This window comes from Physcomitrium patens, chromosome 20 (assembly GCF_059467195.1).
Source record: "Physcomitrium patens ecotype Gransden chromosome 20, ASM5946719v1, whole genome shotgun sequence".
Classification (NCBI taxonomy): domain Eukaryota; kingdom Viridiplantae; phylum Streptophyta; class Bryopsida; order Funariales; family Funariaceae; genus Physcomitrium; species Physcomitrium patens.
Genome location: NC_143429.1, coordinates 16,084,103 through 16,109,845, shown reverse-complemented (window position 1 = coordinate 16,109,845; position 25,743 = coordinate 16,084,103). Strand labels below are relative to the sequence as shown.

The window sequence follows — 25,743 nt, the reverse complement described above, 5'->3', positions numbered from 1 at the left end:
CTAATACTACCAAATACTTATTTGTAGATGCAAGAGATTTCATACATATTGCAAAAGAAGCATCATCTTTTTTTTTATTTATATCACACTTATTTCTAATAGTAAAAAGACCTCAAGCAGCATTTAAATTTAATATAAAGATTATCAAGTTGTATTTTAGAAAAAAAAAAAATGCAGTTATTCTTTGAAAGTAGTATTCTTATAATTTCTTAGTTGATCTTAAAAAAAAACAAAAAAAACAAAAAAAACAAAAAATCAATTACAATTTGGACAAATCTATAGCTTATCAAAAAAATGAATTGGCTGCTTTTAAGGAGTATATTAATGAAAACTTCCCAAGAACTTCATATATTATTCAAAATCTCTACTAGAAGAAATAAACCTATAAAGAGTATATAATCTAATATTCATTAAAGAAAGAAAATAAATAAATAAATATATATATATATATATTGAATCAAGTATATGTATTTTAAATATAATTTCATATTTTTTAAACTTATATATGCACCAATAGGTTTTCCATATCTAAGAAATGATATTTTTTGAAAATTTTCAAATGATTTTTTTATTTGTTATCTTAACAACAATCTAATATACTCTAAGTATATAATATAGTAAGAACCTCATATTTGTTGTGTGTTAAAAGAACTTAAAGATACAAGACTATAAGCCAAGATAGAAAAGTGTATACTTTATATAAATTAAGTTTATTTTTTAGAATATATTATTTTAAATAATAGCCTTATGATGGATCTTAAGAAATTATAGATTATTATAAATTAAAAAATTCTAAAAACAATAAGAGACCTCAAATATTTTTTGAGATTTGTCATATACTATCAAATTAATATCAATTTATTTTGTTAAATTACAGCTTTACTAACACCTTTGACTAGTAAAGACAAACTTGAGTAGAACAAAGACATTGAAGGATCATTTGAAGCTTTGAAGATATCTTTTAATAAAACTCTAATCTTATATTACATTGATTTTTTCAAGGAATTTTTTATGGGAGCAAACGCATTGGATTCTAGTTTAAGTATAGCATTGTCACAAATAGGAGCAAATTACAATCTTTATTCCATATTTTTTTAATTCAAAAAAAATATTTAATAGCTAAGATCAATTGTGAGATTCAAAAAATGAAATACAATAAAATAAAAAACTTACAATATTGGTCTAATTCAAGAATAATGCCATTATTTAGAAGGTGCTTCTAGTCTAATAATTGTTTATACATATCACAAGAACCTCAAATATGTTATGTTAGCACATATTTTTGAATTATTCCTAAGCTTTTTTGATCCTATCATTATCAAGATTTGTATTCAATTTTACTTATCAATTAGGAAAATAACAATTTTTATCAAATGTAATTTTTAAATATTTTTATCTTGTACCAAAAGAAAATAATGCAACTTTTGATCAATAAAAAATAATTCTTTTGAAGCTAGAGAAATTTTATGTTTAAACAATGAAATCTATATTTATTATCAATCCAACATTTTTTGATCAAGTTTAATTAAATATGCCTTTAGATCTTTTTATACATGATGTTAAGAATAATTCTTCTAAATCTTATGATACTTCTAAGTTTGAATTTTAGAACGATCTTTTCTATTTTGATGGATGTTTATATATTACAAAAGATAAAGCATAATTATGTATTCTTCAAGTTTATCAAGAAAAATCAATTATAAGAAATTTTAGATACTTTAGAATGAATCTCAAGAGATTTTTAATGGCCTTAAATGTGAAAGGTAGTTAATAGCTTTGTACAATTATGAGATATTTTTTCAAACAAAAATTCCTTGTCATCAATCTTATGGACTTTTCTAGGAATTATTTATATCAAAAAAATTATAGTCTTTTGTTTCTATAGATTTTATTATCAATCTTTTAATTTATAAATTTTCTGATTATATTATTATAATAATAAATTATTTTATTAGAATGATATATTTTATACCATTTATAAAAACTATTATAAATTAAAAAAATATCTAAATATTTTTTTGACAATATCTATAGCTATTATAAATTACTAAAAGATATTATATCAAATAAAGAGATTCAATTTTAATTATATCAAATAAAGAGATTTTAGATTTTAGGATTTAGATTCTTTTTAAAGATATTAAAGATAGCTATAAAACTATCATTATATTTCTATTCTTAAACTAATTGATAAAAAAAACATGTAAATTAAATATTAAATCAATATTTTAGATGTATTATTAACTACCATTAAGATAATTAGACTATTATCGTATCATTAAAAAATTTTGATTATAATAATATAATATATTCTTCTACTCAAAAATCATCTTTCTTTGCTAACTATAATGTGTTTGATTTCATGACCTTAGAAGAGACTCTTGATGTTTGGTTATACTATTGAAGAAAAGAATCACTTTTGATAGTATTTCAAAATTTTTGTACTATATGTTATTTGATCTTGATTATACCAAGATCAAATGTATTATAATGTATCAAATAATAAGATGGTTTTACTGCCTTAATATGAGTCACTATCAATATTATGACAATTATATTAGATTTTAAAATGTATTTTAATTTCATATTTATTATCCACTCTAGCTTAATAAGTAAACCATTAGTCTTGTTTATTTAAAAATATATATTATATATCAAATAATAAAGTATTTATTGCATTGTAAGATTATTGTTTGGACTAATTCATAAAGACTTTCATTATACATGAATAAATTAAATACATAATAAAATTTCTACTTCTATATATCTTAAATAATTATTAATCAATTCATTAAATACAAGACCATTTATGTGTGTGGAAATAGAAAGTTGGTCCCTGAATTTTATTTACAAAGACACAATTGTAACATCCTTTAATGTAGAAAACTGAACCAATGAAAGAAAAATATTTATTGTGTTGAATATATCTACAAGCACTTAACATTCATAGAAATATTTTACTTCAGCTATTCACCGCTTGTTTCTTACAAAACTCAGATATTCTTTATAAAATTGTAGATTAAATGCAACAGTACCATTGTGAAGTTTAGAGTTCTTTTTAATGAATCTTATGAAATGGCCAAAGAAAGATTCAATAAATTATTTATTGATATTTATAATAACTTACTAGCCAAAATATCAGGCTAATTACATGTGTATGTAAATACATATCTATATTGAGAGAGAGAGAGAAAGAACTTACTGCTCTTTTCAAAAAATCCCGTGAATGTCTAATGAATTGAGACCTTCATCATTTTCCAAAATTAATAAGAACCTTTTCATGTGGATATATATATATATAAATGGATAGTTACTGCACTTCACATAATCCTCTCTAAGCCTCTTTCACACAACGAGTGAACTATACAAAGTGGAGCTCACAACATGAATGAAAAAACATTAGATGGATGATGTTTTATGTTCTGTTCATCTTTCGGACCATCTCAGGTCAAGGCAAGGGTACTCATCCACTTGGCTTGACGCAAAACCCTAATTTGCAACGCTCTGTCTCGGAGAAGGTTTGTACTCGAGCACTAAACCCTGAACCCTAATTTTCTTGAGACTCCAGAGACAAAAATTTTGACCCGAGGAGACGAGATCAGCACACTAAGATCGGCGGATTTCACGTTCTTTTTTGTTGCGTGCGTGTGCTTGTTGCGGGCGGGAGTTTGCAACATGAAGTTAGACGTGAATGCGCTGCGCTACCTCACCAAAGATGAGTTCCGTGTTCTTACAGCCGTGGAGATGGGCATGAAGAATGTAAGTCACGTCGAAACCTCCTCAGAATTTCTTGTCGAGTTCATGAGTGCAGATTGAACCGCGAGGAACTCTGTCTGCATGGAATTTATGAGCACTTTCGCTTTGTGCAGCATGAGATTGTGCCCGCGGAGCTCGTGGATCGTATTGCTGGCCTCAAGTACTTTCGTGAACTCTGTATCTTTTCTGCAATCGCAACCGAATTTTTGTTGACATCTGCGCAGTATATTTTCGCAATTGTAGTGGGAGCAACCGCAGGGTCAGCTTACTTTGTCCAAAACATTGTCGGGCAGTGTACGCTTGTGCCGTGTAAGCTCATTTAATCGCTTTCAGTCTAAATTATGCGATGGCGTTTGCAGGCATGGGGGAGCTTATAAGAACATGAAGACACTTCTGAGACATAAACTCACCCATCATGATTCTTCCAAGTGTATGTTTTAATCTCTTGCACGAACTTTAGGAATGATTGCAAAGTTTACTGTGCTGAGCTCACCAGTTTATAATGATTTCGTTACTCGCAGTTAATTATTAGAATATTTGGGTTTTTGTGTATCTGTGTGTTAAATCTTACTTTGTGGTCATTGTTGTGGGTACTGTGAGTGTGACTCGTTTACCGAATTCAACATGACTGTTCGTTATGTGCAGATGACGGGTTCCGATTGACGAATTTAGGGTATGATTATCTAGCCATAAGGACTATGGTTAGTCGAGGGCTGATATCTGGTGTGGGGCGTCAAATTGGAGTTGGCAAGGAATCAGGTATGCATCTGTACGCTTCTCATATATAGGCATTATATTACCTTGTAGAGTGTTTATCTGAAATTTCTTCGCACTAAAGATTTCGTAGAATTGGAAGTCTTGGTCGACCATGTCCTGAGTGCAACCTGATGCATCGCGGAATCCTTCTTATAATTACACCGGAGATTTACAGCTTAAGGTCGAACTCGTGATTTGTAGTGATTGTTCCTTTCTATGGCGGGTGTGCAGACATATTTGAGGTGGTGACACCAGAAGGAGAAACTATGGCCTTGAAGTTGCACAGGTTGGGTCGTACATCCTTCCGGGCTGTTAAGTCAAAGCGAGATTACTTGAAACATCGCAATAGCTATAGTTGGCTGTATCTGTCGAGACTGGCGGCTCTCAAGGAGTATGCTTTCATGAAGGTGAGGCCCACTCTACTGGTTTGTCATTCGGTTGTATTTTTTTTTTGTTTTTGTTGTTTTTTTAAAAGGTGTTTTGGGGTTTTGTTTTGTCTTGTTTTGTTTTATTATCTTTGACAATGTTTTCTAATTTTTTTTCTAAAGAAATACACGCTATCGTTCTTTTTAATTTGAGTTATTATAGTTCGCATGCGTTTGTCTTTGCACTTCAAATGAGGCCTTTCATTCTTGAGGTTATCATAGTTTAATATTCTTTTTAATTCCCTGCCGATTGAACTCACCAATTAAATCATTGCTTTCTCAGGCACTAGGAGAACATGGATTCCCTGTTCCTAGGGCTGTAGATTGGAATCGACATTGTGTACTCATGACCCTTGTCAAGGGTTATCCTATGTAAGTACATTTTTCGTATACATGTTTAAATCTGTTTACTTGTCACAGTAATGACACAGTTTATTGTTCAGTCTAATTTTTTCAATTTTATGTTTTCACATCATGATATTTTTATCCCTCGCCTTTTCTCTGTGCACAATCACACTGGTTTTTGAAGTGTGGTTTTTTGTATTATATTGATTTCTTTTGGTTAGATGGACGTTCTTGTTAGTTACTCAGAGATGTGTTTTGGTCTGAGGCAGGGTGCAAGTGAAGAATCTCTCAGACCCTGCGAAAGCATTTGACACAGTATTAGGGCTCATCACTCGGCTGGCACAACATGGTCTAATACATTGTGATTTCAACGAGTTCAATCTCATGGTATGCATATGCGTTTCGTGGACTCTCTCTCGCTCTCTCTCTCTCAAGAAATTCGTATTCTTCATCAAGTTCTAATCTTCTGGGTAGTATTCTTCTGAATGTGGGATAAAAATACATCGGAAAGTCGTCAGTGTGCTAAAAGAGTGGCTTACAGATTGATGACGAGGAGAATATTACCATGATTGATTTTCCTCAAATGGTCTCTATTACTCATCGCAATGCTGAAATGTAAGTCTTTGTGCCTTTTTATGGTATGCATTGTTGTCCGATTCATAGCAATAGCTACATTCGATGTATGTTTGGCTAAGTGTGACTTTATTATTACATAAGTTGTAGTCTTGCCTGATCAAGGTGTTTGACATGTTATTTCAGGTACTTTGATAGAGATGTCGAATGTATTTTCAAATTTTTTGGAAAGAGGTAAGGTATACAGTATATTCTTGTTTTGTACTGTGTTGATGCTCAGAAAACTGAATTTTCTTCACTTGGCATCTTTTTCATGAATGAGCAACGTCTTAATTAATCATGGGAATTTTTTCGAGTGGGTACAGGTTTAACTATTCTCCACCAGGGATCAAAATGTTAAAAGGACCATCAGATGCTGAGAATTTGGATGACGATGAAGAAGAGGGTGACGGACGCCCCGACTTTGAGACAGTGGCTGGTGGTGAAGAATCCTTGGACAAAGTTCTTGAAGCAAGTGGATTTACCCGTAAAGATCAAGAGACTTTGGAACAGGTCGGTGATATTACCTGAGACTGTAAAAGTTTCCTTGCATGCACTGCCTCCAGCTGAACATGATCCAACGACGTTTTATCTAAATTAATGTAAAGACGTGATAGTGCTAAAGAACTTGCTGTTGAACTGCATGTTCGTCCTTTGTGCTTATCAGATGATTATTCTCTTGCAGTTTATTGAGAACGCTGAGGGCGAAGAAGACCTTTCAGAAGAGGAAGAAGAGGAAGAAGAGGAAGAAAAGGAAGATGATTCTGAAAACCTGCAGGCAGAAAATGTTGACAATATTTCTAACGCTGGAGGGTCGTTCCAGAAGCTCACGGTTGATGATAGATTAGATGAAGAGATTGATTCCTCAAGAGACCCCCAGTCTTTGCCAGTCGTGAGTGAAGAAAACGCAGCAACTAAGCCAGTAAGTGCTCTCGAGCTGTAGCGCTTGTCACGACATGCAGTCGTAGTACTAAATTTTTTATTGATGGCTGGTGATTGCTCTTTACTATCGACGCTCGGATGGCTTGGCTTCGTGTGGAAATGATGCCACTAGGAAATGTTTCTTTGCACCCTCTAATCTCATACACTTGGCTGAACATTCGTAATGTATATTTGTACATGCTTCATCAGGTTGTAGATATGGAGCCGGACGTAATCTATCTCATTGCGGATGTGTTTGAAACTTGTGTGCTCTCTAATCTTGTTTTTTCCACTATTTATTTTCTCAGTGCTTTTCTTTACAGGACGAAGGCGATGAATCAGAATCAGGTGAGGAGGAAGATCCGAAATTGCAGAAAAGACTCGAGAAAACCAGAAATCGAGCCGCATCTCATGTCAAAGGAGGTGGAAGGTCGCGAAATTCGCGAAATGCCTCCAAAGACAAAGGCGGTCGGAGATCAAGACACGTCAGTACATCTAGTGGATACGAGTTTTGAGTTTTTGGCTGTGAATCCTACCCTAGTATAGTGTAAGCAGTAGCCTGTAATTGGGAGTAAAATAACCTTTCTCTGGCAAGAAATGTAGTTGCACTGAGTTTGGATTAGAGAATGCTCATCAGGAAGAAAATGAAGCTCTCTAGGATTCTTACACAGAACTATGGGTTATCCCTTTTGACTGGGTTTTCAAAGCTTTGTATCATTGCCTGGTATTGGTACCTTTACAGTGATGTCTTTCACATGCACAAATAAGCAAACACTTGGACATTCAGAATAAGATGCGGTTTGAAACCCATCCCAATTCTTGCGTTGCCATCAACCTGAGTATGAGCTTCGTAGACCACCCATATGAAATCTGCCAACAGAAAGTTAAAGGCCCATGGAGTTGTACTCATTGTATTTTTGCTAAAGCTGAACTCAAATCAGTCCATAGATGTCCCTTAATGAACCCACAAATCCTCTAATATTTTGAGGAATTACAGATGTCACACTTTGCAACTATCTGTGGCGCTTAAGAGTTTATTTTTTAGTAGGCCTCGTCCGACATTCTCTGGCAGAATGCTATGTAACTATAAAAACAAAAAAAATAAAAAGGTATGTGATGATATCATAAGAAAAAGAAATAGGAATAGCACAAAACCAATGATGAATATACATGTCTAATATCATACATAAATTGTATTACAACAGATTATTAAGTAGATAGACTTATTTTCAAATCTAACTTAAAGTACGCAGAATCATTAGAATAAAAATCTTAGTCTGTATAGGTATATTGCTTTTCTCACTTTTCTTAAAGTTTTACTATTGGTATAAATAAATAAATTTTTATGGTAATGCTAAATTCTCTATTCATATGTTGCCTAAATTGTAACAAATTTCATAATCGCAATTTGATTTATTACCAAGTTGATAAATTTTGCATCTTCCAAGAAAGAACAATTTAGTATATCTATATCTATATTAGTATCTTTATTATGCATTAGAAAAAAAACATAGTTAAATATAAATAAATAATTAAACTCACTAAGAAACACCATGTGTTTAAAAGAAATTATATTTCACTCCTAAAAGAATTATATCATTAAATTTTTATTGCAATTTAAGATAATTTGAAAAGCCTTAGTTAAATTATTCTTTGTAACAACACTCACCCACAAACCTGTATCCTATATACTTTTAGTGTCTTTCTATTTTTCTTTTCTCTTACAGAGTGATAATATACATGTCTAATAATTAATACCTTTGGTTAATTCTATCAAATATATATATATATATATATATATATATATAACTAAACACAGTATTTTCACAAATTCTTCAATATCATAATAATGGAAACTTACAACTTGATAAAGCTTCTATATTTTATGGAACTTCAAAACCCAAGATCATGCTTTTTACAAATTGAATAATTTTTTAAGTTGAATCTGTAGTTATAATGGACCTTTATATGTATAGTAGACACCCGCATAGACGAACTAAGGTACACTGCCTCCATGGCTTAGTGGTAGAGCGTTCCCTTCGTAAGGGAAAGGTCGTGAGTTCGATCCTCACTGGGGGCAAATGGCGAACCCTTTTGAGTGGTGGCAATTTCAGAACCTCCAATTCACCTCACTTGCTCGAAGGTTTACTGCTCTACAGTTGTCGACATTGGGTTCATCACTCCGTTGCTGCTATCCCCGACCTTCTCCGATGTAATGTTTTAATGCCCTCCCACATGTCTTCAAGCAATAATCTGGCATAGATTCGATTTGTATATTTACCACTTTGAATTCGAAGTGCATATAACTTTAGATGAGGTGAGGTTTTATAAGGAATATTTTGTGAGAAAATGTTTTCAAGATGAACGAGTTGCAATAAAAAGGAACTTGAATCATGTGTGTTCTTAATGCTTTTGTCAATAAGCCAGAACTTCCACCTGCTCAATGTGGCCAATCGAGTGCCCACGAATCATATGCAGATAAACAAGCTGTAGGATACCCTTTTGAAAGATGAGTAACAATTTGAGGCTCCACTAAATTAAACCCACGGCAACTAAAGGTAAAACAAATTGCCGCATTTCACCCTCGGAATTAGGAAGACACATGAAAACAATAATTGTCTGTCATCAAAAAAAAGTTTCAAATCCCAATCCCGCGCTTCATAGATGAAACTGACCATGGGAAACGGAGAGGGAATCGCCAAAAAGCTGAAAGATTTCCGTACTCAAACAGCAGAATCCCACTTTTGACCGCTTCTGGCCAAGATGTGGTTGACCAAATAGAAAACCATGACCGGTGGCGATTTCATACAAGTTCATTTTTTGCACCGGCAAGTATCCACTTCCACACGCATTGGTGTCTGGCAAATCATGTGGTGGTCTTATAGTTACTGGTCTACACATGCAATTGCTTCCACAATAGAGGAACAGCAAAAGCAGTGGCAACGATGAGTCAAATGCTAGAGATGAATCAAGCGCTTCTGGTTTTGTAAACCAATAAATGATAAGTCCAAAAATGACCTGAAAAACAAGCACACCGTCAACATACATACGGATAACAAAGATGCAAACTTAAGCCTAATCTGTCTTGGATCCATCCGTGGAAGAGGCTGATAACAATTTGATAAGATTACAATACAAGTTCTCAGAGTACAATACACGAAGAAGATTCACCTTGAATGATATTCCTGGCTACTATTGGGTACAAAATGAATCGTTCAGAAGTTTGACATTGAACGTTGATGATGACATATGCCTAGTAAACCGGTCCTTCTGTTTCACAAACAAAGCAAGCTGAAGTCAAGAACATATCTGTTGCCTAAATCCTTAATTGCACAGATACAAGCTGCAACAGTATACTTGGAAAAGAGGAATGAACACTATAATGGGCTAACTTTTTTAAATTCAAAGTGGAATGCTTACCATCATCTCCACCGTCATCCACATCGTATTCTTCATCATCGTCGAAGCCAAAGGTCTGAAGAACAGAAGAAAATCCAGAAGTCGACGTTAGATTGATATTCATGACCCCACGATGAGCCTTGACTGTAGACTTGACCTTCAAAAGATTAGAGTACCGAACTAGGACTTGGGAAAATATGAAGAATTGGGCCACGCTATTCAACGTAGAAATACAATATGCTCGGAAGTATCATGAACCTGAGCATAGTCATCGTCTGCAATCTCATCCTCCTCATCCTCAATTTCTTCGTTTTCGCCATCACCATCATCTCCTTCTCCAGGCTTCTTCTCCTCGCCATCTTTATCCCCTTTCTCCTGTAACATTGCATTCAATGTAGGTTAAAATTGATCAGAACTCATGATACCAGTTGTGGTAGTCCATTCATAACTGTAGATCCTTGATCGACGCTCAAATGGAGAGAAGTTCATCATCCACAAGTGTAAGATTCTTTATTGCAAAATCAGTAGGCGGAATGTGATAGGATCCATCATCAGTACTTAATGCGAGAGATTGTATGTTTACCTCATCTTTCAGGCGTCTTTGCTCTAGTGAAGCAAGCTGATCCAGTCTATGTAAATCTGCGATCACAATATATCATCAGTTTCTGCCTTGAAGTGCACTTTATGTCATACATGTACTTTTCGATCAAAGAACCTGTGTCTGATTTTTAAAAATGAATAAAATAATGCTAAATGTCACCAGAAAATATGAAGAGACTAACCAGTCTTTGCCAAACTTGTTTGTAACACCCATGGGGTGGAACCTGGAGGCAAAACCCCTTTTCCCCGACCACGACCTGCATAAGCTGACCAACACTGTGAGAACCGCAAACTTGATACATGCTGGCAAGAGAAGACAATGAGAATGTCCAACCTGAAAAAATAAAATAAAAAATACGAATGAAAATTGCAGAGCTCCAGCACTAGCGAAAAAGAGGAGTACAACCTTGACCCAACAGTTCTACTGGGAAAGAAGCACCGGTTAACTTAAGCACAGAGTTGAGCGGCACACGGTTGGCTCTTCTGTTAGTCCGGTACCGATCGGAATACCGATCTATCTCGGCTACTATACCCTCTGCAAAATGACGGACATGATGCCTTCCTGGTCAAAACCCTTGCATGATCCAAAACTCCAAACCTGGCAATTAAGCAGCCAGTCCTAACAAGGAACTAGCTCCGAATACGTACCAGTCTTCGTTTTGATCTTTTCAATGTAGTACGGCGAGCATTCCCATGCTTTCTGGAGGTGATGTCGCCGAAACACCAACATTTCATCTCTCTTCGTTACTGTAGGCAAGTCTGGGAGTCGTTCGACTTTCTGCATCGACAGGAATATAATTGTGAAAAAACAATTATATATATATATAAAATTGAAGGCATTCACATTGCAATTAAAAATGTCCTCCAAAATTTAGCGAAGAAAAAACAAAGTCAAACACTAACCCCTAAACCACAAAGGAAAATACAAGATAAGCGCTAAAACTCACAGGAAACAGAGGAGTCGGTCCCTCCTGCTTCTTATTGAAAATCAGGTTCCCATCATCGTCTCTGGCCAGAAACTGTGCTCCTCCACCTCGACCCCTCCCCCGCCCACGACCTCGAGCTGCCATCGCTCTCCAAATTTGCCAAATTCACCAAATGACGACCGGTGCAAAATCCAAAAACTCGCTGCAAAAAAATCAACTCCCAAACGATTCTCGTAATTCACAACTTCAATTGGCGAACTCAACCTTCACAGAACTGTTCTGTGATCCCTAAATTTCACTGCATTCCCATGCGGGGAAATGCTAAGCTGAGTGAGTGAAATTCAAGCACTACTACACTAGACTGACGCTTCGCACGATTAGACTAATTCCACGCTGCATAGCCACGAGCATTAGGGCTTCACAGCCCAGGTTTTAAATCCCCGGAGCAATGGGAATACCCTACCCATTCCTCCCGTGCTAGTCTCATCAATATACGGTATTGTACGTATTGTACATGTCGATTGTGTAGTGTGTAGGAAAACTGACCTTTCTTCTGGGATAACTCATATTTAAAACTATGCCTCACAAAAGGCCAAACAGTTATTACTTTAAAAAAAATTGTACTGCATAAGAATGGTAATCAAAATGGGTTTAATTTTTTGGGAGTTTATATGTTCTTTTACAAAAGTGCTTTTTCTAAATTATGTTAAACATTTGCTTCAGATTGCAACAGACCTGTGTATCATCACTGCTTGCATTGGGTTAAAATCCTAATTTTCCAATACATGTTTTATTGAATTGTGATTATATTTCGATTCTGAATGGTTGGAATTATTTTAAAAAATTAAACTGGGGGTGTTGAAACTTGAAATTAGGGTGACGAAATTGCAATTTGGTTTGTTACAAAAAAATAACAAGGTTTCATGTAATAGAATTGTGGCAAGATTTTTATTCATATATTTTGCTTTGTTGAAGTAGTTTTGATAATCTTGTGATTTATTTATTTATTTATTTATTTATTTTCTATCTCTTTTTCTAGTTAAAAAGTACAAGTGATGCATGGAACAAAAGTCAAAAAGATTTTTAAGCTCTTCCTTGTTATCCAAATTAATGTAAAATATAAATTTATTTGAATAAATTATAGATTATCCATCTATTCTTTAAAATACTCAATAGTAAATTAGTAATAAATTAAAAATACAATTTACAAGAAAATATTATATAAAAATAAATAATATTAAATAATTAATGTTAAGTTCAAAAGTGCATGACGTTTAAACTAATAAAACCCAAATATATACTCAAATACATTGTAGATTGGAAACAAATAATTAAACACTTACATCATTATTTTACAAGGTAAATGTAGCCATTTAGTTGTTTCTTTGTTTTTATTTTTAATTATAATTTCTTATTGGTTTATTTGGATGTATCAAAAAAAAAATTCTAAACTAGTTTGACTATTATCAAAAAAAATTATTTATTATTCCTAAATTGTGTTACCATTTAGAGAGAGAAAATAAATAAATAATTAAAAAACCAACCATAACCAATACTTAAGCAATCTACAATTGCAATTATAAGCATGCATGCAGTCTCTAAAAATTCTTCTCTAGAACAGTTTGAGTTTTTGTATTTAATTTATCATGTATGCTTATCAAGGGAGAAAAAAAAAAAAAAAAAAAAAAAAAAAAAACCTAAAAAAACCTAAAAAAAAACCTAAAAATCTAATAACTTTAAACATTCAATTTATAAGGTTAAATTTTATCATAAACAAATAAATAATTTATTTTTAATGTGTTTTAAATGAACATAAATATGTGTTTGCTAAGATGAAATTACAATGTGTTTTGAATAAATAGATCATGAATCTTACTAAGGTTCTAACAATCTTGCATTTAATACAATCACTGTTATTCAATATTAATGTAATTTATTAGATATTGTAAATTACTAGTAAAAACCTATGGCATTGGCACTTGAAAAACCATGTCTTCAATGCAACATCTCATGCAATGGTTCAAAAAATAAACCAAGACAACATTAGACAAAATAATTGCAGGCTATTGAACACAACAGATTGTCATAACATACATGTCATAACATACATGTCATGAACTCCTAGTGGATTGAAGCATATAATAAGTGCAAAGCATTTTTGGTTTATCATTATTTTGAGATACTTCAACTCCAAATCCTCTCTCAGGTTGACATAAATATTGCCAACTAATCCACCAATTTGCAAAACAACTACAAAAATAAATGACTTAGACATTCATTGTAATCCAATTACAATTGATTTTTTTTTTACAGAATTCATAAATTTCAATAAATACTTCTCTCATAATATGCCTCTAGAAAAAGAATATTAGGCATGTAGAAATGTCAAAATCACCAAACGATTCACATCGAGACCAATGGTGAGGCCTCTTGATATTCAAACTTGATCATAAAATAGACTTCAAATATCAATTTGATTAATTGGTGATAATAATGACTTATCACTTAAATCTAAGTATTGGAGGCACTTGATTCTATACTTTGCATGTGTTAGTTTCAATGCAAGTCCTTCACCTTGCTACATCACTAATATTACTTTCTCTATTTTATTGTTTTTCTTCTTAATCTACTTTGTATTGTGCGGCCCCCTAGACTAAATCCACATGTGACTTCCCAAGTCCACATTGTTATTGACTCTTTAGCTACAACTCTACAACCATGTAATTAAACATTGTGGAGGTTTGAAGTCCCTACAATGATTAACTTTGATAACAAGATTGCATGAATTAGAACTCACCTAAAGGTAGATCATTGAGTACACAAATTTGGGTTTGCAATCACATGAGAAGGGACCCGTTTTGCTACAATTTCATTATTTTGGGCTTTGCTTCCTTAACCATCACATTGTATTCCTAGTACTTTACAAACTTGGTTTTTTTCTTTGACTTTCACATTTTTTTTTTCTTTAATGTTGCATTGTATCCTACCACACAAAGTAACTTGGTCTTCTTCTTTGACTTTCACATTTTTTTTCTTTAATGTTTAGTTGTATCCTACCACACAAAGTAATTTGCAGTCAATTCACAAAGAGTTAGTGCCGCACATCACAAACTCAAACTTTTATCATACAAGATGTCTCTATCTCATTGAATCCATTTTTTTTAACTTCTACCAAAAAAATCATTGTTTATTTTTGATTCAATGCATTCTTACAATCTTAGGAAAAAAACTATAAAAATTACTCTTAAAAATACAAAAAATATAGAGCATCATATGACTTATCTTAATCTAGAATTGGTTCTATTAAGGCCATGAGAATTGGCAAGTTAAGTTAAGTTTTGATGAAAACAATGATGATTGAGAAATTCAACCAATCAAAAGACCATTTTTTCTCCTTGGTTTATCTCATTGATTTATACCCCCCCCCCCCCTCCTTCTTTACATGTTTTATAATAGAGCTCTCTTTTGTAAACATTTTTATCTCATATTTTACACACATATACTTTAAAAAGAATAACTAAAAACATTCACATAACTAGCTGAGCGTAGATACTATGGAAATTTATAAAATTGATTGAAAAATATTTCTTGAATGTGTTTTACTGCTGATTTCTTTAGTTAGGTGCAACACAGAAGTATCTATGAAACTTTAGATACTTTCTATTTTTAAACAATCCATGGATCATAAGTTGATATATCTTAATATTTTCAAACATTTCTTCATTTTAAATCAATCTTAATATGGGATAATATAATTTTTTCTAATTACTCTATTATCCAATATAAATAAATTGGTAAAATTCGAACATAATACAAGATTGAAGGCTAAAATTTTCCAAAAAATCTAAGATCAAATACATTTTATGAAAAGTAATGTATAATGAATAATTCAATATTTAATATATATATATATATATATATATATATATTATAAAAAATGAATTTGAAAAAATTACCATATACTAAAAATAAATAAACTAATAAACAAAAAGTAAACCTTTCTTTTTATGATTTACTCACTTTCTGATATCTATTACCAAAACCTTGTCCAACATGTTTAAAACTTTTTTAAAAAACATTTTCAGTAAAAAACATTATTTAGTACATTTATATATGTATATACCCAATTAAACAATGAAAAAATTACAAATAAACATGAAATATTGTAAATACATCCAAATACTATAATTTAAGCTTCTTAGTATTTTTAATAAATACAATAAAAATAGTATTTGAATATAAAAATATTTATTTTTTATTAAAAAACTAAAATTGATAAATAGTAAGCATAATAAAAAAATGATGTTTTATTTTTATTATTCAAATATATAATTTGATAAAGATTTGTAAGGTCAAAAGAACTAGAGATTGAGAGAATATAGAGCCATAGAATATATATAGATATGGATAAATCAAATTTTGGTATTATATTAATAAGACAATAATTATGAGTTTATAATCAAAACTAGTTATTTTATGCATGGATGTATATGCAAAGGTGCATGACAAAGGAGGGGTGTTCACACAATAAAAGGTAAGTGCCCACACAATAAAAGAGAGGTGTCTACACAGTTGTTCTCTTAAAAAAATACATTAATTTTTGTGCTTTTTATTATAATCATGTTATTATATTTTTAATGATACAATGATTTTTATTTTTATTTATTTTTTATATTTTACTTTATGATGCTTTTATATAATATATTATTTTTGAATATATAAATCTATACATACTTAAATGAATTTATAATATTAATTGTTTAAAAAAATTATTTTGTAAAATGTTAAGGATGATTTTTAAATACTTAATGTAGAAGATAAACATATGATGGGCAAGAAATAATAATAATAATAATAATGAACATGCAATGATTAGTGTGTGACAAAACCATTTATTGTTTATTAATATTTTGTAAAACAATAAAATAAAAGAAAATAATCATATGATTTTGATTGTAGAAATCAATTTTAAAACATATTTTTAAAAAAATTAAAAATTAAAAATTAAATTATATTGTACTTTTTAAAATAGCATCTTAGAATAATAATTATATGCTATTTATGCTCAAAACTTTCTATCAAAAAATCACACCAAATAACTGCAAAAACATAGATATTTTATTCTGGTATAAAATTTAACTATATTTTTCATATAAAGCTGGTTGTAAAATCACTTGATGTATTAAAACTTTTTCATTTCAAACACAAAAATCTAGTCTTGCAAATATAAATGCAAGTTGACACTTAAATTGTTTTCAAAAATACCATTTAAGCTACAAAAAATGAATGAACTTTGAGCTTAAAGAAGTTCCAAAATTTCACAAGATGTTGGTAATTTTATATGTATGTATATATATATATATATATATATATATACAGTATTGTCCGTATGTAACTTTGAACTGATAAACATTGACTATATAAATCATGTTTAAAATTTAACTTTTATGACCTGTCATACAAATTTATATTATTAAATAAGAAGCATATTATTTTTTTGAGTTTTTTTATTATATTAATTCAAAAATTGATACATTTTCAAATTTTTTAAAATTTCAAATGAAGAGATTCATAAAATCTTTTTCTTAAACTTTAAACTTTAGAAAAGTTGAAATAAATGAAGTACTTGATTTAAGACTAAGACATGGAAAGTTAGAATATTTGGTTCATCGGCATGATTATGATATAAACTAACACATACAGGTGCTGCAACCAAACTTTGCTAATGTAGTACAAAAGAAATAAGAATCTTGTCAGACACATTCATTTTAACAAAACATTAACTTTGTTTTGATTTTTAAAATATTTTATTTTGAAATTTTCCACTGATGTTTTTTAATGATGTTTTAAAATTGCAAGCATTTAATTATAGCAAATAATAAAACAGTAGTTTGTAATATTTTTATTTGATCAACTTTTAATTACTTAAGTTACATTTACATACATTCACAAGAACACACAACTTTGAATCAAATTTTAAAATGATTGTTCAATTCTAATATTACATAATATCATTGGAAAAAAAAATTAAATACAACTTATATATATATATATATATATATATATATATATATATAACACATTAATTTGCAACACATATGCTGTTTTCTTTTCAAGCAATAGAATTTTGTTTATAATCCTTCTTCTTTGCTTTGTTGCTATTAAATGTAAAAAGGATTTTAAGTTCTCAAATATATATATATATATATATATATATATATACATGAAGATTGAAAATTATGTAAAAAATGAAGTATTTAAAACGTAATTTCAAAAATATTCCTTTTGTTAGAGTGATTGTAAAGATAGATTTTTTCTCACTATTAGACAACATTTTTGAATTTATTTTTATCATTTTAATACTCGAGATTGGATTTTTAGTATTCAGATTAATAATTTTGGTAGGATGGTCCTGTTGAATATATTTATAAATATATGTAAAATTTATAATATTATTTTTATTGGATTTTATGTTTATTACAATTTTTTATCGATATATTTTCTAAAAAATTAAAAAGTTAAGAATTAATTAAATACCGGGTTTTGTTAATATTTTGTAGATCCATTTTATTTTTTTTTCGATATAAAATTTCTTCGTTAAAAAATATTTTAAAGTTAAATTACAAAACTTCCTTTGCAAAAAGAATAAAGAGTCTCTTAAAATTCAGAAAAGAAGCTTATAGCTATGTAAAGCATGTATAAAAAGAACAAGTTTCATATCATTCTTAAACTTATTGATTCAAAATTAGATTTTGTTTATTGCATAAGATCCAAATCCGTCATGACTTAATATGGCCATCAAAGAAATTTTATGTATTTTATCGTAACAATATTTATGCAACCCATGATATATGCTATGGTTTCGGTTTATTTTGTGAATCACTTTATTTGGATTTAGAAAATAATATCATTGATGGCTGTGGTACAAAATACATAGTATTCTAGTTGTCCTAATTGTTGTCTACAAATTCTATTTATTTATATTATAAAGAAAAATACAAATAAAAAACTCGAAAATACCTCATTAGGAATCATAACTAATATTAAAATGTCTCTATATATTTTTAAGGTGCATTACAAAGTATTCTAAGACACTACAACTTTACAACAACATTGATTTTCAAAACTTATCTTAATCCTATCGAAAAGAATATTTTTTAAAAAGAGCTAAAAACTCATAAATTGTGTTTTTTATTTTGTTGATTTCGAGATTGTTTCAAGCGTACCCCAAACGAATTTAATTTAAAGTGAAACCCCACACAAGGTTTAGGAAGTTAAGATCTACAGATGCTTGAGAGATCCTTCTGTCACACACTGTAATTAACACACAAGCACCGAATTCATTTCACCCCATTCCATGTGGGTCCCTAAACCTTCATCAAATTGAAAATAACGAAAGTAAAATAAATTAAAATAAAGCAGACGAAGAATGTGAGCCGAGCTTTTAAAGTACATACAGACTGTTGCAAGTCACGCAATGCATCCTCAAAAACCATTCTCAAAATACTGCACAACACTCCTTTACTTTTACTTTTTCCCCCACATTGCTCTTTTACCCGTTGCCTGTCGCCAAGGAACATTGTTTTTGTAAATCGCTGCCCGAATTCGTCATCCCTCCCTGCCCATGGAGACGGCAAGCCGCAGCTTCAGCCGCGGGAAGCCGCGTGGGAGCGGCTAGTGGCGGCGGGAGATGGTGCGCAGACACGGCTTCGTCGGGCGTTTCGCTCGGCTTTTGTGGGTTGCTATATTCGACCACACGCTGCGCATAATCAGGCGACGATGGCAATGGGCGTGGTGAGGGCACTCCCCCGATTGGGGCTGGACTTTGAGGGAGAGAGCGCATTGAATGCCCTGCATCAGCGTAGGCAAAAGAATAGGGGCAATTTGAAAGCAGGCGCAGGAAGGCGGTGACGAGGAAACGCCCCCATGAGCGAGCGAGGCTCGCTCTCCTGTCAGTCAAACCGTGGTCAATCAAGCAGGGCGCAATTCATTCCTGGTGCCACATCAATCGCCGCTTCTTAATTTGCGTCACCATGTACCGCACACCCCAAACGCCTCGGTCTGCCACTACTGCATTAGAAATGTCGATGGTCGCGTTCCTCCGGAAACTGTGAAATGAATTCGGGAGGGAGGGGATGTGTGTGCGGTGAGGAGTGTGTGGGCACAGGCTGCGAGGGAGAAAGGGAGGAATTCCACCAAAACACTTGAACATGGGTTTATAGTGACGTAGTGTTCGACCGAGAAATTTTGAATTCCGTATTAGTCATTAATGTGCGGGAGCCCCTTCCAAGGTAACCCCCCTGGTTTTCCCCAAGGTAAAGGTAAGATGGCATGATTCCATTACCGAGCACTAACTAATTTCCCTGTGTGCAACAATAGTAATGCTCTCATAACTACTGCGCCCACCTCTACACTGGGCCTTTATGGTTCAAGCCAAACGCTTCCGTTGCCCTCATGGGCGCCAACGATTTCAAAGTGCTTGCCTGATCTCTCCGCACCGTTTTCGGGTTTCCAATTGTCGTCAGCTGAAGCTAATTGCAAACCCGCGGAGCAAAATTTGCGTTTGCCCCTTTGGAAGATTTTTGTGAGCTAGAATTGAGTTTACAGTGTTCCTCCTGGTTGCGTTGGTGGTGCTTTTGTCACGGAGCTGGGTGACGATGGTAGGAATGTGTTTCCTGGAGGAAGCTCGGATATCTCATATCATTTGGCGAAGTTGGATTGCATAATTTGCTGGTTTATTTTTTGCTTTGGTGAGTGATCGCAGGCTTTTGTGCTAGATTTTTGTTATGGAGAATGTGAGCGAGGTTTGCTTCAGTGGTGCGAGGATCTTCGTTGAGGTGTTTTTTTTCGCATACTGGACTGCTGTTGGAAGGCGGTGTGGGATGTGAGGGAGTACTTATGGTCCACCTGACGGAGTACACAATGTGATGGAATCTGGTTTCGTTGTTGAGTCTGCGATTACTTAATGAATTTGCAAGTTGAGGCTTACAATCGTTTTAAGATTTGTGGGTTTAAGGCACGGTTTGTGGGTCGCAGCATGAGTCTCATTTCATCAAGGCACTTCAGAGTTGTGCCCATTCTGTTCAATTTTGACTTTCTTACAATTGCGGTTCCGTTTCTTGCATGTAGAGTCGTCGAGTTTCTGTCAATTGTCAATTGAGAATATTGTGGCGTCCCTCGAGAGCTAGGGGAGTCTTCCAGCTGCACAATGGGCTTGTGTCTGAGTCGGTGCGGGGAGGCGCAGCACAAAGCTGCGGTGGTGGCCGTCACCATTTCTCACCACGGTGCCTCTTCCCCCGCGCGACCATCACGCTGCGAAGCACAGGACCACAGCCACTCGCTGAAGAGGTTTTTGCACATGTACAACGATGACAGTGAGAGCCGCAAAGTGTCCACAGCCTCTTTACGGCCAAGCCTCGATGGATCTTTTGCAATTCCTCACAGCAGTGAACTCTTCTCCCTGCCCAGCGAAGGATTGGGATCAGACCTCTCCAGGTCGCCATCGCCAGCGCGGGGATCAATGAGTTCTGTGAGGAGATCCTCCACTTCTTGCATTCCCCACTCTCCTAAGAGCAAAAACTCGGATGTTGCCCCACTTGGTCGATTCTCCACTGACATTCCTCCCATTGCGCCCAAGGGGAGCGCCAAAAAAGTACCGGCGCGGAAGTCTTGTTCATCGCTCGGGCAACCAGCGAACTCTCCCTACATGAACCTCGTGGAAACGATTGCGCGCCTTGAGAATTTCTGCGACGTGAAGCTGTTTTTGAAGAAGCGGAGCTCAACGATTCGCGATTCTTCACCTGATTTAAGCTCTTGTGCGCAAAGGGATTCAGTTCAGCTTCACGACTCATGCCGCGACCTTGCCCAAAAGCTTCTTTGCTTCGCCAATGAACATGCTTACCAGAGTTTACATGATTCCAGTTCCACGAGACGATGCGATTCCGCTGGGAATCCGAAAGAGTCTGAAGTGCGTGTCGACTCTCATTCCGTCGAGGGAGGCTTGAAAGATAGAACACTGCCGCTGGAGATGTCCGTTGAATGTTTTCTTAAAGAGGTGGAGAACTTTATTTCTAAGGTAGATGCAGTGCCGCAAACCCCTCTTCGTCAGCCTGACATGGAGAGGAGAGTCGAGAGTGTGAATTGCAGACCTTCGAGCTTAGAATTCCAAGATGCCGACGACAGGATTCAGTTCACGGACTTCGAGGCAACCTTCGAGCTTCGCCCGGAACTCACGAAGATAACAACATCTAATCATGGCCTTGTAGATGGTGGTCGTACTGACAACGCAACACAGGTACACATTTGTAGTCCGAGCAGAGTATTGATGTAGTTCGAAGCTGAATGCTAGAGCTGACATTTGGGAACGTGTTCATAACCTGCAGCTACACACCACTGCCTGATGTTTTTTTGTCCTTGTGTACAGGACAATGGGAATCATCAAGTGAATCTAGGTTCCACTTCTGCTTTGCGTGAATCAGAGAATGCCGCACCCTTGGTTTTACGCAATCCCGCCCATCGGCATTCTAGGACAACCTCAGCCTTCGATGGAACGCATCCTGTTTCCATTACTCCGAGGGTGAGAAACTGAACCCACAGTCATATTTGAGAGTATTAATTGTGGTTGTCTTGCAACGCTTCGTAGGGTTTTGTAACTTCTGTTGCTTGCATAGTAACGCTATGCTGAGATTTCGCATATTTTGTTTCTTACTTTGTTTGTGTTTGGTTTGAATGTGGGAACCCCCTGCAGGACAACCAGCGGTCTGCTCTTTCAGAAATTAGCTCCAACGTCAATCTCGCACATGACTCTCTCGCTCGGGAGAACCATCTCTTGACACTGCGGACTCGGAACGGACCAAAGAAGGACGTTGCACACTCTTTCGACTCACAGGACCATTCTGTTTTCCAGATGGAGTTTATTGAATTGAAGAAAGAGCGATGTGAATTGTTAAATGAAACGTACAACTTGACGGAAGGTATAATCCTCTCACAACAGTTCGAACAAACATAAGATAAAAGAAAAAAAGATTAATGGAAGAGGAAAACGTATTCAAAATTCAATTGTGAACATGTTCACGATAGATCTGGACTACAATAGCATGTAAGATCAGTTGCGATCGCGATAAACTTGGAGATTACAACTAGCTACTGAACATTTCTGAAGTGTAGACGAGTTCGTAAATTGATCAGTTCTAAATCAAATGGAAACTTCCAACCACTTAAGATCAGTCGTGGATTTCATGTTTCCTTGAAGCGCACTCGCAATAATGCTCGACTTCTGGAACGACTCATGGATTGATGTACTGATTGTGAAGTTGTCTATGGGTTGTAGCAAACGGAGTAGCAAACTTGAGCATAGAAAAGACTCAGGAAGGTGATGCAGAAGATCCAACCAACCAGCGATTACTTGATGAAGTGAAAGCAAGCACCTCTAGAGGTAACGCAGCACCACCGTCAATGGACATCATCATTCCAGATCTCCAGCCAACAAAGGTCCAACCCAGCCAACTTGCCGCTTGATTTGTCACTTCTGATTAGCAGATGCACAAGTCCATAGCCACCGATACCAGTTTGCCTTCTTTTTTTAAATTTGCGGACTGGAAATCTCAATGTGTGCAGGAAGAAACATCGGCGAGTGGAGGAGAGCAAGAGTCAGGATGCGCCGAGGATACACTGGGACGAGGGGACATTCTCATGGACTTTGCTGGTCTGGAAGGCAGTGATGCGGGGCTGTTGGACGACGATTCTGACAACTCTCTGTCGATAGCGTTTGACAACCTCCTGAAGATTTTGCAGAGTCCATCTGGAGAGCTCGCTCAGAACACCAGCGATCTTCTGGGAGTTCTGGCAGGACAACTGGACACTAGAGGGAGCGTCGAGTTTTGTGCGGAAGGAAGCCAGTTTTTGGACGACGAAGGGACGGCTCTAGAAGCTCATGTCGACGAGGCCCAGGCAGTTGAAGTTGAGAGTTGGCATGATGCACCAGCCTCATTGAGTTTCACGGTAAGCTACGGTGATGCACTTTGATATGGCGGGCGGTGTTGAAGAAAAAACGAATGTCGTGAAATTGTCTCATCTTTTTTCTTATCCTGAATTTATTTTTGCTTGTGTGGTCTACAGTCGGAGCTTCCCGGTCCGTCATAGTATCACAGGAGAATTTCACCAGGAAAACGAGTGCACAGCTTTCAAGTACAAAAACTCCAGAGCCTGTGTCGGCCATGTTCTCAAAGCAGCTCTTCAGATCAGATGGGTGGTTATCGACACACAGCAACGCAGAATGGTCCAACTGATCACTCTTCCTCCGACGTCGTCTGTGTTACAAGGTGTGACAGAAGGCTTGCAAGACGTGCGGGAGAGAGAGAGAGAGAGAGAGGATTCGACGAAGTGGACGAGTGAAGAAGAATCATGAAGAAGTGGAATAGATTTGTTGTGGATAGAATATGGGGTATTATGGATTCACCCACCATAGCCTCATCCTCTTGCCAAGCAGCAGGGAACCCACCTGGGTCATGGCACCGTGAAAACGAGTCTCGTAGTAAAGGAAAGAAAAACAGCAAAACAAACAATCAATCCAACAAACAAACAAGCAAACAAAATGTACATTCATTTATCCCGAAACCTGAGAGGGTCCCAATCCATTCCTCAGTATGTTACTATGGCCTATGTTTCCTGATTGCTGAATACTCTCACCATTCTCCACAAAGTTGGCACAGTTTTTTTTTTTTTTTTTTTTTTTTTTTTTTTCCAGTTTTTAGATAATAGAACTCTTGAATGTAAGATCAAATAAAACCAATTGATATGGTGTTACTGTTTAGTGTACAGGTGGGTGGTTAATTGTTCTTAAATGCATTACTAATCCCATATGAGAAGTAATGGAATATTTAGGAAGGAAAGTTGTTTTTGAAGTCAATATCATTTCTTATGATGTTGTGTATTCAAAAATTTGTTTGCAACTTTTAAGATTTTAGGGAGTTATGAAGTGATGCTGGGAATTTGTATTATCTTAGTAAAGAAAGACAACAAAATGTGTTGTTTACATGCACACAATTTTAGAATGTAGTAAAACATTTTACATTAAAATATTGGTAACAAGTTGTAACCCACAAAATATGGTCGTGATCAAGTTTAGCACAAAAATATGGCAATCCTAAGTATGCCAAAATTCTAAAAAGACAACTTCATAAACTATTAGAAGAATGAAGCTAAATAGTCTATCAATATTTGAGGAACACATAAATGACAATAAATATTGTCATTTGATAATGTAATAATAAAATAGCTTTTAAATAATCGAATAGTTTTTTCATAATATCATGTATCAAATAAAATACTAATGATTTGAGAATAAACAAGTAGGGAGTTCATGTGGTTCACTCAGAATGCAATTGATTATCATAAGAACCACCTTGAATAAAAAGGTGACACAAAGTTAGAACTAGTTTATGATTTGTGTGTTGAGTTCTTAATTCAGTTGGTTTAGATAAATATAACTTCATCTACTAATACATCCAATCCCTTAAACAATTTTACAAATCTATATTTTAAACTTGGCACCAAATTTAAGAATTTATTTAATCTGATGTGATCTTGCTTTTGATGGCTTTGGATTTGGAGCTAGAACTTACAATTACAGTTGCTCATATGATTAAAACAATAATATATTATAATTTTAATTTAATTGTTAGAAATTTTTACATAAGATCTTTGTTGGCTCTTAAAAAAACACTACAGTATTACATAATTTATCAGATAAATAAATATTATTTTATATATAGAATCTTTAAAGACTATGACAAGTAATAAGGACTACATTTGAGATCAATTGTCCATTTACCAACAACTTAATTTAGTTGGAAGAAGAAAAACATCATAAAGTAAAGAAAATAGTAAAAATAAACTTTGGTAATCTATAATTATTGGATTCAACTAAAAATACTAGACATTATATTAATTGTAAATAATTGTAAATAGGGTCACAACAAAGAGGAAAAACAACTTAAATAGAG

The 25,743-nt window shown here is 34.1% G+C and overlaps 3 protein-coding genes and 1 non-coding gene across 6 annotated transcripts; 3 read left to right on the top strand and 1 right to left on the bottom strand.

The window, feature by feature from the left end:
- The first annotated feature begins 3,490 nt into the window (after window positions 1–3,490).
- LOC112273011 (serine/threonine-protein kinase rio2) lies at window positions 3,491–7,649 on the top strand. 2 transcript variants are annotated; one of them, XM_024501309.3, is made up of 12 exons: window positions 3,491–3,759; window positions 3,870–3,916; window positions 4,116–4,186; window positions 4,402–4,515; window positions 4,744–4,919; window positions 5,221–5,309; window positions 5,552–5,669; window positions 5,824–5,897; window positions 6,042–6,089; window positions 6,221–6,407; window positions 6,580–6,816; window positions 7,139–7,649. In XM_024501309.3, the coding sequence occupies exons 1-12, from the start codon at window positions 3,676–3,678 to the stop codon at window positions 7,328–7,330; spliced, it is 1,437 nt and encodes a 478-aa protein (XP_024357077.1). In that variant the 5' UTR covers window positions 3,491–3,675; the 3' UTR covers window positions 7,331–7,649. The 2 variants fall into 2 exon arrangements, with proteins under 2 accessions (XP_024357077.1, XP_024357076.1); XM_024501308.3 differs by having other exon boundaries at window positions 3,492–3,759; window positions 7,124–7,649.
- Window positions 7,650–8,823: 1,174 nt separating this feature from the next.
- TRNAT-CGU (transfer RNA threonine (anticodon CGU)) lies at window positions 8,824–8,895 on the top strand. The gene has a single exon. It is a non-coding gene; the product is annotated as a tRNA-Thr (tRNA).
- Window positions 8,896–9,315: 420 nt separating this feature from the next.
- LOC112273062 (uncharacterized) lies at window positions 9,316–12,171 on the bottom strand. Its single transcript, XM_024501406.3, has 9 exons — window positions 11,762–12,171; window positions 11,463–11,592; window positions 11,221–11,349; window positions 10,997–11,071; window positions 10,798–10,853; window positions 10,473–10,589; window positions 10,236–10,290; window positions 9,987–10,085; window positions 9,316–9,833 (listed from the first exon to the last, which is right to left on the bottom strand). Exons 1-8 carry the CDS (start codon window positions 11,882–11,884, stop codon window positions 10,069–10,071), a joined length of 702 nt encoding a protein of 233 aa, XP_024357174.1. The 5' UTR covers window positions 11,885–12,171; the 3' UTR covers window positions 9,316–9,833; window positions 9,987–10,068.
- A 7,631-nt stretch (window positions 12,172–19,802) lies between these two features.
- On the top strand, window positions 19,803–24,385 carry LOC112273094 (uncharacterized). Of its 2 annotated transcripts, none has more exons than XM_024501483.3 (7): window positions 19,803–20,490; window positions 20,870–22,034; window positions 22,164–22,316; window positions 22,488–22,713; window positions 23,070–23,230; window positions 23,357–23,740; window positions 23,858–24,385. In XM_024501483.3, the coding sequence occupies exons 2-7, from the start codon at window positions 20,949–20,951 to the stop codon at window positions 23,879–23,881; spliced, it is 2,034 nt and encodes a 677-aa protein (XP_024357251.1). In that variant the 5' UTR covers window positions 19,803–20,490; window positions 20,870–20,948; the 3' UTR covers window positions 23,882–24,385. The 2 variants fall into 2 exon arrangements, with proteins under 2 accessions (XP_024357251.1, XP_073385321.1); XM_073529220.2 differs by having other exon boundaries at window positions 19,920–20,061.
- The last annotated feature ends 1,358 nt before the right edge of the window (window positions 24,386–25,743 follow it).

Coding starts and splice junctions, on each gene's coding strand:
- LOC112273011 (XM_024501308.3), top strand. CDS start 3,676: ATGAAGTTAGACGTGAATGCGCTGCGCTACCTCACCAAAGATGAGTTC. Junction 3,917..4,115: donor GATCGTATTGCTGGCCTCAA/GTACTTTCGTGA, acceptor TGGCGTTTGCAG/GCATGGGGGAGCTTATAAGA. Junction 4,516..4,743: donor TGGAGTTGGCAAGGAATCAG/GTATGCATCTGT, acceptor GCGGGTGTGCAG/ACATATTTGAGGTGGTGACA.
- LOC112273062 (XM_024501406.3), bottom strand. CDS start 11,884: ATGGCAGCTCGAGGTCGTGGGCGGGGGAGGGGTCGAGGTGGAGGAGCA. Junction 11,350..11,462: donor AAAGATCAAAACGAAGACTG/GTACGTATTCGG, acceptor GTCATTTTGCAG/AGGGTATAGTAGCCGAGATA. Junction 11,072..11,220: donor AGTAGAACTGTTGGGTCAAG/GTTGTACTCCTC, acceptor CAGCTTATGCAG/GTCGTGGTCGGGGAAAAGGG.
- LOC112273094 (XM_024501483.3), top strand. CDS start 20,949: ATGGGCTTGTGTCTGAGTCGGTGCGGGGAGGCGCAGCACAAAGCTGCG. Junction 22,035..22,163: donor GTACTGACAACGCAACACAG/GTACACATTTGT, acceptor CCTTGTGTACAG/GACAATGGGAATCATCAAGT. Junction 22,317..22,487: donor CTGTTTCCATTACTCCGAGG/GTGAGAAACTGA, acceptor AACCCCCTGCAG/GACAACCAGCGGTCTGCTCT.